General features: G+C 46.6%; 7 protein-coding genes across 7 annotated transcripts; 3 read left to right on the top strand and 4 right to left on the bottom strand.

The window, feature by feature from the left end:
• Positions 1–1,482: 1,482 nt before the first annotated feature.
• PEX2_090540 (uncharacterized protein) lies at positions 1,483–1,907 on the bottom strand (the record flags this gene model as incomplete). The annotated part of the gene is made up of 2 exons (XM_016746324.1): positions 1,483–1,681; positions 1,738–1,907. The coding sequence occupies 2 exons, from the start codon at positions 1,905–1,907 to the stop codon at positions 1,483–1,485; spliced, it is 369 nt and encodes a 122-aa protein (XP_016597113.1).
• Positions 1,908–2,244: 337 nt separating this feature from the next.
• PEX2_090530 (uncharacterized protein) lies at positions 2,245–3,532 on the top strand (the record flags this gene model as incomplete). The annotated part of the gene is made up of 2 exons (XM_016746323.1): positions 2,245–2,303; positions 2,776–3,532. 2 exons carry the CDS (start codon positions 2,245–2,247, stop codon positions 3,530–3,532), a joined length of 816 nt encoding a protein of 271 aa, XP_016597112.1.
• A 799-nt stretch (positions 3,533–4,331) lies between these two features.
• Positions 4,332–6,406, bottom strand: PEX2_090520 (FAD-binding oxidoreductase; the record flags this gene model as incomplete). The annotated part of the gene is made up of 6 exons (XM_016746322.1): positions 4,332–4,359; positions 4,424–4,461; positions 4,553–4,857; positions 4,924–5,541; positions 5,604–6,006; positions 6,101–6,406. 6 exons carry the CDS (start codon positions 6,404–6,406, stop codon positions 4,332–4,334), a joined length of 1,698 nt encoding a protein of 565 aa, XP_016597111.1.
• A 385-nt stretch (positions 6,407–6,791) lies between these two features.
• On the bottom strand, positions 6,792–8,836 carry PEX2_090510 (fungal specific transcription factor domain-containing protein; the record flags this gene model as incomplete). Its single annotated transcript, XM_016746321.1, has 3 exons — positions 6,792–7,751; positions 7,811–8,745; positions 8,827–8,836. The coding sequence occupies 3 exons, from the start codon at positions 8,834–8,836 to the stop codon at positions 6,792–6,794; spliced, it is 1,905 nt and encodes a 634-aa protein (XP_016597110.1).
• An 829-nt stretch (positions 8,837–9,665) lies between these two features.
• Positions 9,666–10,671, top strand: PEX2_090500 (Class II aldolase/adducin N-terminal; the record flags this gene model as incomplete). Its single annotated transcript, XM_016746320.1, has 3 exons — positions 9,666–9,952; positions 10,012–10,528; positions 10,591–10,671. 3 exons carry the CDS (start codon positions 9,666–9,668, stop codon positions 10,669–10,671), a joined length of 885 nt encoding a protein of 294 aa, XP_016597109.1.
• A 677-nt stretch (positions 10,672–11,348) lies between these two features.
• Positions 11,349–12,863, top strand: PEX2_090490 (alpha-hydroxy acid oxidase; the record flags this gene model as incomplete). Its single annotated transcript, XM_016746319.1, has 7 exons — positions 11,349–11,442; positions 11,537–11,570; positions 11,631–11,968; positions 12,031–12,273; positions 12,342–12,595; positions 12,649–12,725; positions 12,788–12,863. The coding sequence occupies 7 exons, from the start codon at positions 11,349–11,351 to the stop codon at positions 12,861–12,863; spliced, it is 1,116 nt and encodes a 371-aa protein (XP_016597108.1).
• Positions 12,864–13,238: 375 nt separating this feature from the next.
• PEX2_090480 (ketopantoate reductase family protein) lies at positions 13,239–14,337 on the bottom strand (the record flags this gene model as incomplete). The annotated part of the gene is made up of 2 exons (XM_016746318.1): positions 13,239–14,080; positions 14,142–14,337. The coding sequence occupies 2 exons, from the start codon at positions 14,335–14,337 to the stop codon at positions 13,239–13,241; spliced, it is 1,038 nt and encodes a 345-aa protein (XP_016597107.1).
• Between the last annotated feature and the right edge of the window lie 732 nt (positions 14,338–15,069).

The following is a 15,069-nucleotide window of genomic DNA, read 5'->3' as shown; positions in this document are numbered from 1 at the left end:
GCGACCACTCCTGCTCTGTCAACTTTTTACCNGGGGGGGGGGGGGGGGGGGGGGGGGGGGGGGGGGGGCATTGTTGTTGTGGTTAAAAGAGATAGATTATTATTGAAGTGCATTTTTGATGGGATCGCTCGCGCGGCCGTGGATCACGTTATTACAATTTTTTGGTATATAATAAGGGCCTAGGTACAATTAGTACATGCTGAATAATTCGAAGCTGATTAGGTAGGGTCAGATGGGATTGTGTTGGATTATCCTATGTATCTCGAAGTCAAGTCACTCGCACGAGAGTCGCAAGTGTCCATAATATCTTGCCCACGAGCCCTAGGCCAATCACTACCTTGTTCTTTTCTACGTTCCGCTCTGCCTTTGTCTTTCGGTGAGCAGAGCGTCCCAACTCTTAGTCTCCCGATCTCTCCTGGCACTAGTATAGTCCACACTGTATGGATCTTGCCATTTTCCGGGCAGGGGCACCTCTCAAGGACACAACTAGCCGGAGTCCGTATGAGTGAGGGATTAATTCTAGCTAGGCAAGAGCTAGACAAGAGCTGGGCAAGAGCTAGCAGGAAATTGTTTCCGCCGTACCACGGAGCTAGACAAACAAAATGAAGCTTTAAACACCCCAATTTGAGAACGAATGACTTATTACGTGAGGTGATAAGGTAGTGAGGTGGTGATATGCAATCAGTCCTCCATTTAGCACTTGAATTGTTTTATGAAATTCAATAAGAGACGGTGCAATGACGGAGTGATAGCTGTAATGTTCATCATCGAGGTGACGTGACTTGATAAGAATACGTTTCTGCCAAGGGATTGCCAAGACACTGCCAAGTCGACTCGGTTTTGTGTGGATCCGGAGGGAGATACCTAGGGTTTTGGAAGCAACACGAGGGCCAAAGATCTTAAACTAGTAGTGATCTCCGTAGGCAAATTTATTCCAATTTTGAGGCTAGGAGAAGTTCGAAAACCGCACTTATGTGTCTAGCCATGGATTGACTTTAGCACCGACTCTATCATAGTGCCTTTAAAGCAATGTAACACCACACGAACTTCTTCGACCTATGGATAAATCCACCTACGTACTATAAACAGAGCGAGCACAGTCAAATAGTTAGGGTAAGGGGACATACGCACTTTAGAACTTGTAATTCTTTTTTCCACGTTGCTTCCAAGATTTAACTCCGAGCCTCATAATTCTTGAACTTCTCTTATTACTTGCAGGGATGCAGCTCTCAGACCTCACAACCTTCCAGGAAAACCCACCGCACGGGGATAGCCGTGGCCCTGTGGCCCACTGGGGCCAACGGACCGAGAGTGGACCCTGACCCTCTGATTTACCGTCTCAATTATGTATTTGATATTTACACACATACGCGTAAAGCTTGTATGTTGTATACAAAGATTTGGGGGCTAGAGCATGGTACATATGTAAGTCTAGACATTGTCAAATTGATTCCACAGCGTACAAGCAAAGACCAGAACTACCTAAGCTGAGCCTTTCGTGACCCCTCCTCGTTTTTTAAGCTTTCGCCCAAGGTAATTAGCATAGCCCTTCAAGCTCACTAGTCCTATCGCAATTAAAAATGCTAGATGGTGAAATCTGCGGTCGCAAACCTCCTCCGAGTTCCAATGGCCACACACTGGAAGAGAGCCAAAGAGAAAAGCCAGGAGTGTAAGGAGGGTTCTATATTCCCAATACATTTAGTAAGTATCGCCAATGGTATGTATTTATTTGCTTACAGGAAAGTATGTTTGACAAACGGTGCCATGAGGTATTTGACGACGAGGTTATCGGGATAGGAGTCCACAATCAACATGAGGGGTGAAGTAGGTAGCTCATCGTCCAGCTGGCTTCCCGCAGAGGATCCTAGGGATGGGATAGGTGTTGTTTGGAGGTCTTCCTTCTCCATATTGGCAAGACTGGAAATGCAGAGAGGTACGTTGGAGAACTGTGAGAACGAGAAACTTGGACAAATGAAGATGGGAAGCACAAAACCAAGTTTGGGCGGTGAAACATCACCTTATCTCCATGATGGGGAACGTTGTCTTACAATAACAATAATATTAATGATATTCTTATAATAATACGTGACTGTAATGTATAGACAGTATCGAGCTGATACCTACAACATAGGTAAAGAATTATTAGAGCCCTTTGGACATAGAGTAGATTTAGTGGAGCTTGTGGAGCTATAGGGGCCACGGAGTACAATAGTACATCCTCCGGACATCAACGATCGATTAATTATGGAGTATTCTGGTAAGACATTCCTCATCCTGGCAGTTGAAGTTGCAGAGTATCAAGGGTAGTAAAATGTCGAGTGTGACTTCCATGCCTTCACGGGCCAAAAAGAAATCTATAAAGAGGGCGCTCAGGGACGTGAGAATTGAGAATCTAAACAATTCATTGCCATCATCTCTCTCTTTGCAATCAGAAATCTCTACAACGAAGCTCCTCCATAGCCTTGGTTTCCTCGTTGTTGCTAATGCAGCAGCTTTATCCTTCCTGTGGCTGATATCTCTGGGAACACCAATTTGGTCCCAAGCGAGATTGTTGGCTATGGTACCAATGAGGTCGAGATCCGTACTCCAAATGAAGCGAAAGTTCTCGAGGCATGAGTTGCCCCAAACTGTAGGAGGATTGGCAGCATCATCTCACGAATCAGTAAGAGCAGTGCGGTGTAGGTTGCTTATCATCTCCTTTTCCTATTCCTGTTCCTGTTCTCAGGGTTCAAGTTGCAATTTCAATTCAAATCGCTTACACTTATATATATAAAGCGCTGCACTACTCCACCTGAGTACCGGTGAGGCCAAGAAGGTCTGTGAGCAGGAAAATTCCCCCAACTGCGTGAAATATATCGGTTATGTTCAAAGTGCACTAGACATACTCTTCCTCGCGGCTGACATACTCCACGGAGCAGTTGGTACTTCTTCCACCGCTGAGGACTCCAACCTTGACCCTGGTCCGGTGCGTTGTGGCCTGCCTACAGACACATTCTCCGCAGATGCTTTACACGCTGCTCTCCAGAATGATGGGTGGATCTATGACCTCTTGGAGCAAATCGATGTCTCTAGCCTGAATCTTGAAAAGCGCGACTCTGATCCCCGGATGACTCAACGCTTAATTGCTCGCAATGTGACCCTCGACGACCAAGCCAGCGCTTCTGACATTGCATTCAATTACTTTGACAACGGCGAACTCAACCTGCACTTCCCCGGAGGCGCCGGCACCTTCCCCACCAGCAATGCTCAGAACTCGCCTCTTCACGCGCGTTTCGATGGTGCTGGGTTCAAGGTCTCTGCCACTACCCGCAGCCGGTCACCGTTGGCTCGTGACCAGCAGAAGGCTATGGCCCACGAAATTGCAATGGATTGGGCGTCAGATGCATGCGCTTATCCCATGGCTGATTACATGGGACTGGTCAGGACTGATAGCCACCCCAACTTCTACTCCCGTATCATCCCTGAGGTCAGGGGCTTTGGTCTGAACTATGAGTCCGTGGATATTTGTGGCCCATTGTATGAATTTGTGTAGTTAAGGATCATCTACTCTTGGTGCCACTGCAAGTCAAGATCCGTGACTATCTGGAACATATGTGGGGAATTATCAGAGGACCTGAACCTGTGGGTGATACGGCGGGGATGTATATACATGTATTTTTGTCAAATGTTCCACAGAGCCAACATATGTATAGTTTAATAACTCAACTGCAATTTCAGGCAGAGACTCGAGACCGCCGTTACATAATTCATCCATTTCTATAGTTAGCATTTCCAAGTCTGATGTCCTAATAAAAAACATGTACAAATCCCCATGTCTCACATTTGCAAAAGTCATCTGAAATCTCCGAAAAAGAGAACTGGACTATGGTCAAGAAGCTATTTTGCAAGATATTTAGGGCTGCCAGCTCAGCCTGGGAAACTGGGATGTTGAACTCCCAAAAGAAGCTAGCGCCACACATGGCCTCCATTTTATCGAATTTAAACACACTATACTAGGTAGATTTAAAGTATACGACGAAGGAATTGCGAACTAGAGATTTCTATCCAAACTCTAAAAAATACACAATATGCAAGAGATAACGGGGTGATTGTAAATTGTAAATCGTTGGATTATAGACAATATAAATCTCCTCGACTTAGCATGTTGACAACCAACAAACTAAGAGTAGCTTTTAGAAAATCCGAAAGTTTCCGAATAGACATGTTGTTTAATAGAATCTCTTTTCAACTCCCTTGTTAACTTAAACTAGTAATTGTTGGGGATGTCGATAGTATGGTAAATAATATTGCCATCATGTTGATTGTCATTCAGTCAAAGATACGAAGCATTTCTACCGATCAAAAACCTTCCCAGGATTCCTATAATAAATAGCGAAGTTAGATTAAAACAATAGAGGAGATGGAGTTGGTGGTTTTCACATACATAATCCAGTGAGGGTCAAAAGTTCCCTTGAGAATTTTCTACGCCGAGGATATGGTTAGCAAACTTCATTCATATCCCGGAGTGCAGAGATTCGTTGATTCGAAACGCAGACAGCAAAATGAAACATACCATGAAGGAGATAGTCGCATTCCCAACCTCCTTTTGAAGAGCCTCCTTTTTACCAAACCCAATACCGTGTTCACCCGTGCAAGTTCCCTCCATATCGATCGCCCGTTGAACCATGTTTTTGACAGCCTTCTTGGCTTTCTCATACTCCTCTGGCTTTGTGCCGTCGTATGTGATATTCTCGTGGAAGTTACCATCGCCAACGTGACCCTTGACGCAAGCGTTCAAGCCCAAGGCGGCAGCTTCTTGTTTGCTTGCGACAATGATATCGGCTAGATGGCTCAATGGGACTGCGACATCCGTATTCCCTGAGAGACAGCGTTAGTTGTACTCAAGGCATTTTCACCAAGGTTTGAAGTAGTGTATGGACTTACACATTTCTTCGCCCTCCTTGCGAAGCGCTAGTAAAGAGTAGAGCGACTCTTTCCGCGCAGACCAGAGAAGTGTCTGCTCTCGCTCGTCACGAGCAAATTCAAATCCTTGTGAGCCATAAGCTTCAGTAATCTGTTTCACATTCTGAATAGCCTCTTCCAACATAAGCTTAGACCCAGAGAACTTGAAGAAGAGAGTTGGCTTTTCCTGCCATACTCGCGGCCGCGTAACGCCACCCTCATTCACGATACGCATCTGAGTCTCGTCCATGAGTTCGAGGGCGGCAACTGGAACTCCTCTACGGATGACCTTGGTAGCAGCCGAGATAGCATCGTGAACAGTGTTGAAAGGTACCACCGCAACAGAGTAGTTTTCGGGCAGAACGGCCAATTTCAGCGTGGCTTCGGTCACAATTCCGAGAGTACCCTCAGAACCGACGAAGAGGCCGTTAAGGTTGTATCCGGCGCTGGATTTGCGCGGGCGCTTGCGAGTTTTGATGACGGTTCCATCGGCGAGAACCACGGTGAGATTGATGACCCAGTCGCGCATGGTACCGTAGTGGACTGCATTTGTGCCTGAGCAATTCGTGCTGATCATTCCTCCGAATTTAGCGCTGGGGGCTTTTTAAGAAGTCAATAAGAGTCATGACAGTGAGATAGCGGGTATCAAGAGGGTAACAAACCTGGATCCATTGGGAAGAAAAGTCCAGTTCCCATATCTTTTAGCTTTGCGTTCAAGTCCACCCACTGGACACTGGGTTGAACCACGACATCCATATCATCCTCATTGATCTTTATGATCTGGTTCATATACACGAAGTCCATGCTGATACCACCGAAGGGTGCAGCAGTGTGTCCTTCGAGACTACTGCCGCCGCTGTACGGGATGATTGGGACTCTCCTTTCGTGGCAAATGCGCGCAATCGTGCTAACTTGTTCGGTGTTTCGAGGATACGCGACAGCGATGGGTAGCGTGTCGATATTGACAGATGACCACTCTGAAAACCCGTGCATTTTGAGATCTTCATCGTCAGTTGAGATTATATCTTCTGTGTCGCGCAATTCGTATTCGATTTGAGCTATGGCCTGTTTAAATAGAAGTAGTTAGCTTTGAGGTTCTGATGTGCGCATCGCGGCGCGCGTGGAAACAGATATGTGGAGCTTGCACAGCGGGACTTACCTTTTGCATGTCTTCGAGTGTTGCATATTTGACTGCAGGAAGTCGCTCTTGGTCCAGAATAGGAAGCGTGCTGCTTGATTTGTTTGTGTCGCTAGTAGAAAGTGTTGAGATGCCATAGCCCGCCAGGCCAGCAACCACCGCAACACCTACTGTCAACCCTTTCACATTAAACGTTTGTTTTGCGGGGGAGGAGATTTCAGGTGAGTTCTGTGCCCTTCGGTTGGAATTGGTGTTGAATCGACGCTGTGCTGGACCACGGCAAACCGACGCAATGCGCGGACGAAGAGTGAGCCTCGCAACTTTCATTGAACAGCGCATTTTCTCTGACACTCTATGTAATGTTCTTGAAAAATTAAGGAATAGTTCGAGGTGAATGTACTATGGTTACTTTTATGAGCTCCCAAATAAGCTTGAAAACAGCTCTGGAAAAATGTGGACCTCTGCTCAAGTGGCGCGATTCGGCTCGGGGAAAGTGTCAGCGAAACTGGAAGTGACCCATAGACCCTCTAGGCGACTCAGTTCTGATTTCAAGCAGAAATCAAAAGGTTTGGAGTATTGGGACTATTTTGCGAGGAAAGTATTGTACGCGGAACTAATTGGGCTAGATGGCTATCTCACCGTGAGAAACTTCCCGAGGAGTGAACTACCTCAGCTATAATACATTCATTCAATAGGCCATATATCATAAATCTTAAGTTAACATGAGATGATCTCCCGTCCGTTCCACGACGCTGCGCCAGCCAGAATGCATTTGCCGATTTGTTGTTGGTCCCTGTCTCCAAACTTCGTGCACAACTTGTATACCTGTCCTCACGGCCTCAATTCCATATACTTCTACTCGCTCGTACCACAACCTAAAGCGTTCTTGATGTCTAGGCTCAAAAGCCTCGGTAGCACCCATAAATGCCGGCCAGAAAAGGGGAGCAGCAAGTATTTTGGTCTCCGCTTTGAGCTGTTCAATGGCTTCGATGCTATCTAGAACAGCCTGGACATATTGGCGGAGATACCGATGGCTCATCAATCTCACACTCTGCGAGAAATAGATGACGAGAGCATTGAGAAATGCGCTGGTCTGGTGGTAGATGATGGTGGCACTGATGCCATTTGTGGACGCTTCGTAACGATGAAGACGCTCATCGAGTGGCCAATCCATGATCTTTTGTTCAAGGTCATCACAGATTTGATTCAGACTTTCTGGGATAGATGTGTCTTCTGTATTCATGCGATGGTGATTCACCTCGTCGATGACCTCGATGGATTCCTTCAAGAGAATCAGAAGACTCTGCGGTATACCGTATATACATTCATATGCCGACATCTCTAATAAGTTTCTCTCGCCCGTCATCATATCTGCTCCCATGGCAATCATGGACGAAGGTGATTCATCGTCCTCGATGAAGAGGTGCTGCTTGGGAAACACAGGTTGCGGACCGAACGTTCTTTGTGAGCCAAGTGATGGCGAAAACCTGGACATTCCGCTTTTCGATCTTCTCACAGCGGTACTTTCGTAGATCACGCGCAGGTAAAGATAGATCCGATGGAGTGATTGAGCCTTGCGGGAGAAAGTGGCCTTTCGAGTATTCATATGGCTTATAAGCCTTTCGGCTCCATCCAAATGCACACTACATGTACTTGTATCTCCAGACATAACCTGAAAAGTCAAATGTTAGCATCACTATGTCAGGACGCAACCATGGAGGGGTATCTTACATTAATTGTAATCATAGAAAGCATAGTGGCAAGAAACTCCTTGTACTTTGGTCTCTTGTCGGCATAGAGATCGGTTTCGACAGCGTATTTGAGAAGTCCAATGGCATCACAACGATATCGCGAAGCGATTGTGCCCCAACTCTTAGCTTCACCTTCTCGGCGATGAGATCTATGATCATTGGATAGACAAAATGCGCTTATGGAAAGCAACGAATTTTTTAATGCGTCGCGGATTCGCGTTGTGGTGCATCCAAAGCTTAATTCACCGGCAGATTGCAAGACACGGGGCAAGTGAATTGTCTTCCAGGGACTTTTGGAATTGTCAATTACACAGAATAGGTTGACCACTCGGTGGCTGTAGTGTCTCATGAGGAGTCGCTCCTGGGATGGAACGACCAGGCTCTCGAGTGTATTTGTCAGAGGGGAAGAAACATGATGCGATTTGTTTGAGGGGATACTCTCAGTCCTCTGCCGCGGAATCAGCTCCTCTGGCTCGAGAGGTTGTGCTTGTACGGCATGACGTGCATAAGCTGGAGAGTTTGAAACATTGCCCGACGGTACTGTGACAACAGCAGGGGCCAGTTCTTGTTGCTGAGTGAAATCCAATGCCAACGGTTGCCCATGAAGATTACATAGGCTCCATGCTGCCCCTGCTTCAGAATTATCATTCCATGGCTCTGACTCTATGGAGACAGATTCCGGATCGAAAATTATATCGTAGCCATCATCGGGCTGGCAGAGTTCAGTTGTGCAAGGAGCTGTGACATTGAGATCATGAACACCAGAAGGGATACTTTGCTGAACGCGGAAGACGCCGAAATTCTGAATATTGGCACTAACATCCTCACTGCGAGGGTTGACAACAGATTCTAGGGAATCAAGATAGTGGAGAATGCCATCTACCTGCTCCCAGTCTAAGGCATATTCTATAGGCTCTAAGATGCGCGTCAATATACTACACACCAAAAGAAATCGCAATGCGCCACAAGGCACAATCGGATATCCATGAAACTCACCTGCAGGCATGAGACGTCTGAGAGATTGGCTCACGGAACCCGCTGGTGGGTCCACCGACCGAAGGCCTCGCTTGCCTGTGGCTGGTGTGAGCCACTGCAAGCGGGCAGAGTATCCCTCACAGCTAAGTCCCTTTTCATAGCATTGACTACAGCATGGCTTGGCCTCATCGCACTTGATCTTGCGGGTCCGGCAAGTCCAACATCCTGTAAACGTTTTCGTACGCTTCTTAGATCGTACTGGGGCGGACATGGGATCGAGGCCTCCACCCACCCGCTCATGCGACAACCAGCTGCAGGTTGAGTAGACAGGTCGGTGAAACTAGGTCAGGAAGAAAGACACTGGATCTGGATCATCGGCTCCAGGAGAGTGTGGACAATTCCAATTGTCAGCATAGAATGGGATGGGGGGGGGAAGTTGACACCGTGGAGAGGTTTACTCCACGATAACTCCTAGCAAGTGTGCCCCGCCGCTATCAAACAGATAGCCATGACTATCTCTATCTCAAAATCGAGACCGGGGAAGTGGGCGCTGCCCAGGTGAGTGGCGTTTTTTCGAGGGAAAGTCACCGCGTCGGCGAGGCTTTCCTAAAGTTGGGACCCACTTGAAATATTTGACCAATCATAGCCAAGTAGAGGTATGTCTACAAGGGTTTCCACTTTCAGATGTGCTGATCATTACATGCAAGTAATTCCGAATTCACAAAGACTTTGGTATATCTTGCCTCCGATATATTAATCTCCAACATTTTAAATTCAAGAAATACCGTGAATCGAATCAACTTTTGGCTCACGAACGTTTCAAGACTAAAGACGATACAACATTCCTGGAATTATTCAATATGACCACAATTACCACTACCCACTCGCTCGAGGAGCAAGGCAACTCCATTCCTGTCAAGGCGGATGCTCCAATCCAAGCCGCCGGCGCCCAAGCAGCACTCGCAACCGGCGGTTACGAGTTCCCCGGCATTCCCAAGATTGACGACCTCTATAAAAAGCGACAATGGCAGCTTGAGCACATGGCTGGTGCATTCCGGGTCTTTGCACGGAAGGGATATACGGAGGGCACTAGCGGTCACATCAGTGTGCGCGATCCGATCGATCCATCGACATTCTGGATTAACCCGTAAGATTTGAAATTATCCGACTAGTCTCTAGAAAATTGACAAGGCTAATGTTCATCAGCATGGGAAAGCACTTCGGGATGCTCAAGGCCAGCGACATGGTGCACATTGACGAGGAAGGCCAGGTTATCGGCGGAAACAAGACTGCCATCAATGCAGCTGGCTTCATGATCCACAGCGCCATCCACAAGGCACGACCTGATATCCATGCTGCCTGCCACACGCACTCTCCGGCTGGAAAGGCCTGGTCCACATTTGGACGGCCTCTCAACATCATTAACCAAGATACCTGCAACTTCTGGGGCACACAGGCCGTCTACAAATCATTCGGTGGAGTGGTCCTGGGTGCAGATGAGAGCGATCGTATTGCCGAGGCCCTGGGCGATACAGGTCGGGTGATGGTGCTCCAGAATCACGGTCTCTTGACTACTGGTGGTACTGTTGACGAGGCTGCTTACCTGTTCACATTAATGGAGCGCTCCTGCGAGGTTCAAATCATGGTTGAGAGCACCGGGATCGCTCAGAACATGATTGGAGACAGGGAAGCTGAATTCACTGCTAAGGTGAACGCTGATCCAGTAAGTTTGCTTCCAAAAGATTGCATGATTTGAGATGAATGGTGTTCTAACAGTCAATACAGGAAACTCTCTATACCGAATTCCAACCAGACTTTGAATATGAGATCTGGAAGTCCAAGGGTGAATTATGCAAGGGGGAATAAATTCGAGGTCTACACTCTTTTTCATTGGGATTATTCAGATACGATTTTTAGAAAGTACAGCCATGAAATAATTTGTGTTATCATTCGCTTTTTATAAATATCTATACATATCCAATATATATCCAGTTTCTACTCAGCTCCTATCCTTTGAACATTGTCGCAAAGTTGTTGTAACTACTTTGAACATATTTCTCAAACTTTACTAACGATAGACATGAGTTTATTCTCTGTATATCCCGATTGTACTGCGAATATTATTCTAGCGCGTGACACCTATCTCCAAGACTGTGAGCTGATTTAGACTTACCTAGCCGACCGTTGCAAGTTCCAAGCTTGGAAGGTTGCAAATCAGAGTTTCATGCTGGGTGGATCGACCAATCAAATTTGTTTGATTTCCCTTCTTATTTTGGGTCAACCAACAGACTCGGTAGGCCATAGCGACAAGGCCCACTATCGGTGTGTCACCGACATCGCCAAAGATTAAGATAAACTGGAGACAATGTGTTGGTCAATGCAATTGACATCAGCCGATGCATTTAAAAAAAAATCATATATCAGCTCCCTAGCTCTAGAAGCTATCTACCTTGGCTTCAATTTTTGTATATTCACCCCAAGTCCCTTTCTGGCCTCTAATTACCTTCTAATATCACTTTTCACACCATCGATCTTGAGCTACAATGGCGAACCGGGGCAAAACTCACAATGAGGAGGTCTACTGTATCAAAGACCTCGAGCGACTGGGCTCAAGCAAGATGCAAAAAGCTTATCGCGGTATGTTGGCGATCTACCTAGATGGGGAATTTTCCACTTGGTTGAATCAACCATTGGACTGCTTAATGGCAGAATAGCTAACAAAGATGATTAGAATATTACAACGAGGGAGCTATGGACCTCATCACGTATGTCTATGTTCTATGAATTTCTGATTCTCGTATCAGCCGACTGATCGTCCGTAATAGTCTGCGAGAGAACGAATCCGCCTACGATCGATACATGATCCGTCCTCGCGTACTCCGCGATCTTTCCAAACTGGACACCAGCACTTCCATCGTCGGATGCAAGGTGAAGTTCCCCTTCGGATTCTCTCCAACTGCCATGCAAACACTGGCACACCCGGAGGGAGAGGAGGGAACATCCAAGGCCTGTGCCAATAATAATACCCTGATGGGCCTATCAAACTACTCCACCAAGGAACTTGAAAAAGTGATCTCCCACAGCAAGGGAAACCCGTACGTGATGCAGATGAGTCTTCTCAAGAACAAGAAGGCTATGATCCAGATGATCAAGCGAGCAGAAGGTGGGATCTTTCTTCGAGCTTGAAGCAGAATAATTGTGTCTATTTGCTAACTTCAATCCCAGCCGCCGGCTTCAAGGCACTATTCCTTACCCTTGACGTACCGTACTTGGGTCGACGACTCAACGAGTACCGCAACAAGTTTGCCGTGCCGGATGGAATGGAATACCCAAACCTTTTCCCAGGCGTTGATGTGACCAATCTTGAGGATGGCGATGAGTCAATGGCCTACGACTCCTCTATTGAGTGGCCGCAGATTATGCCTTTCTTCCGTCAACACACAAAAATGGAGATCTGGGGCAAAGGAAGTATGTATACCATTTCCTTCAAAGTATTGGTCAAGAAAGTTCAATTTACTAACATTGTCCGTTACCAGTCTACACCTCTGGAGACGCCGAGCTCGCTATTAAGTATGGCTTCGACGGAATCGTAATCTCAAACCACGGCGGTCGCCAGCTCGATAGTGTCCCCTCCACCCTGGACGTTCTCCGCGAGATTGTCCCCGTTGCAAAGGGCAAGATTCCCATCGCTATTGACGGTGGTATCCGACGTGGTACCGATATTTTCAAGGCTCTGGCTCTTGGTGCAGACTTTTGCCTTGCTGGTCGACCGGCAATTTGGGGATTGGCTGTAAGTGCTCTATGGATTTACTTGTGGAACATGGGTATTGACTTTTATTATAGTACAACGGCCAAGAAGGTGTGGAGCTTGCTCTCAACCTGCTTTACGATGAGTTCAAGACATGCATGGCACTAGCAGGGTAAGACATTCAACTGAAGCTAACACATCAATTGATTATCAAATAACTAACAATATTTCCAGATGCAAGAATGTGTCTGAAATTCAGAAGGAGCTGGTCTCGCTGCTGCAGCCTGATGGTCGTTTGTTGAAGTTGTAAAGCAGCTCAACTTGTTAGAATAGGGAAACCATAGCATGTTTTTAGTATAGCGAGAATTGACATGGAACCAGAAAACTATTTTATCAAACTTGGAGTTACACATAAAACTCCATAATTGCTGAAGCAAGGATGCTGCATAGTGTGACAGCATCATGTTTTGTTTGTTGTGTGATGCAGTGTGAGTTGACGAACAAAGAATGACAATTGTATCATATTACGATTGCTTCATACCGTGAATACAGACAAATCTAAAGTGGTAATTAAGTATCTGTAGACAAGGTATATCCATTTGAAAAAGGGCGGACAATATCAATGAAAAGACCCTAACCAAGTTGATAGTTGATCGCATTAACTCATATTCATTAAACCAATTATTTATTGATACGGGTTATCAGCAGTGAACTTAGGCTCCCACAACCCCTTACTCTCCTTAACCTGCAACTGCAATCCCTTAAGAATACCATAAACCGTACGAAGAGTAGGCATAGGAACACCCTTAGCCTCACCCTCTCGCAAAGGCTCACCAACAATATTCTCAACCTCAAACAAATTCCCCTTCTCAATATCCTGACACATAGAAGGCTTGAAAGCCGTATCAACAGGATCACCCCGAATAACACTCTCAACAAGCTCATCTGGGAAATCCGTAACACCGTCCGCACGCGCAGCAGCCAGAATCTCCTTCATGATAGGACGGATCAGGTCATCAATGACATGGGCGCTCATTCTCATGCGCGGGGTATCCATACGCAAGATTGTCGAGATAGGGTTGTACGAGCCATTGTAAAGCAATTTTCTCCAGCGACAGCGACGGACATCTGCGTCGTAGATCAGATCGAGCTTGCCGTGCGGGTTGTATATGTCGATGTAGCGCTTTGCTGCGTCCTCAGCGACCTTGGCTGGCACTTCTGGGCTGGAGAAGGGGCCAATCTTTTGGTCGTCTGGGTCATCGTGCAGGATATCGCAGTGTGAGCGTGTGGTTGCGCCGACGAAGGAGACGCTGCTGATGAGGGGGTTTGTGGGGAAGCGGGGGATGATGGGCTTCTCGATATTGATTCCGTTCTGGGAGAGAACGATGACGGTTTTGCCGGGGGTTACGGCGGGCGCGATGATGTCGGCCACTGTTGGGGAAACATCCGGGATGTTCTTTGTTGTTACCAGGATGAAATCAAATGGTGGGAGGCTCTCCTTTACGACGTCTGGGACGGCTTTGCAGACTTTAATGATAGGTTAGAATATAGGTGTTTCGATGTGTTCATGATAAAAGGTTGGACTCACTATTGGTAGGTTTGAATTTGATGCCATTGCCGTATTGCACGGAATCGATGTTCACGCCGTTCGCCTTCACGGCTTCGTAGTTGGATCGCATAACAGCCGTGACCTCGGCTTTGCCGCCCTGCTCGAGGGCGTAGGCTGACATGGTACCGACACCACCGGTGCCGACAATGAGAACTCTTGCTTTTTGCTCGGACATTTTTGCGAGACTGATTAGACGGTAATAGTGAGAAGCGTTAAAGAATGAGCGCGTGAGAGGCAAGCAAGTAGGTCGTTTGAAGGCTTTAAAACAATGGACGAAGCTCATGGAGATATGTAATATGACAGCGTGCGAAGATAAGAGCTGTAGACTCACAAGTCAATTCTACGCGGGCTTATTAGTACTGAAATAGGAAGATCATCGCGACGGGGAAAAGTATGGAGAACCCCCACTACAGTACAGGGTCCACTTTTTCTAGAATAGGCATCTCATGGCGGAACTAAACTGCGATGTCGATCGGTAGAATTAATGACAGTATTAAGTAAATGTTGTTAGTGGAAGTTATCTCTGGATAATATCGAGGCAACTATCCTTAGATAGGACTCAAATGGAGGCAACTTCAGCCCGTGGTGAAGAATGGCAGTGTTTTTGTCGACACGCCTCCCCTCCCTTTCCTAAGCGATGTTTACTCCCTAGTTATGCATAGAAAGGTCCAATATATGATTTATGCGCTTTACCACCTCTGTATACATTTAAAATGAGATTTAAAAAGAATATCCGAAGACATGTCGGTGTGTGTAGTTATATATATCGTGTTTAACAACACCGTGCATCACATATATCGAACTAATCAAGCCTTGTGCCGTCAAGGACAGCGGCTGCATAAGCGACTATTCTTGTCAAAAATAAACCGAAAGGAGGGAAAGCAAAAAGGATAGTTGTAATTTTGAA

The sequence above is a fragment of the Penicillium expansum genome (genome assembly GCF_000769745.1).
Source record: "Penicillium expansum strain MD-8 chromosome Unknown contig309, whole genome shotgun sequence".
Lineage (NCBI taxonomy): Eukaryota > Fungi > Ascomycota > Eurotiomycetes > Eurotiales > Aspergillaceae > Penicillium > Penicillium expansum.
The sequence above is the reverse complement of the archived record's forward strand: the minus strand, read 5'-3'. Positions and strand labels throughout refer to the sequence as shown.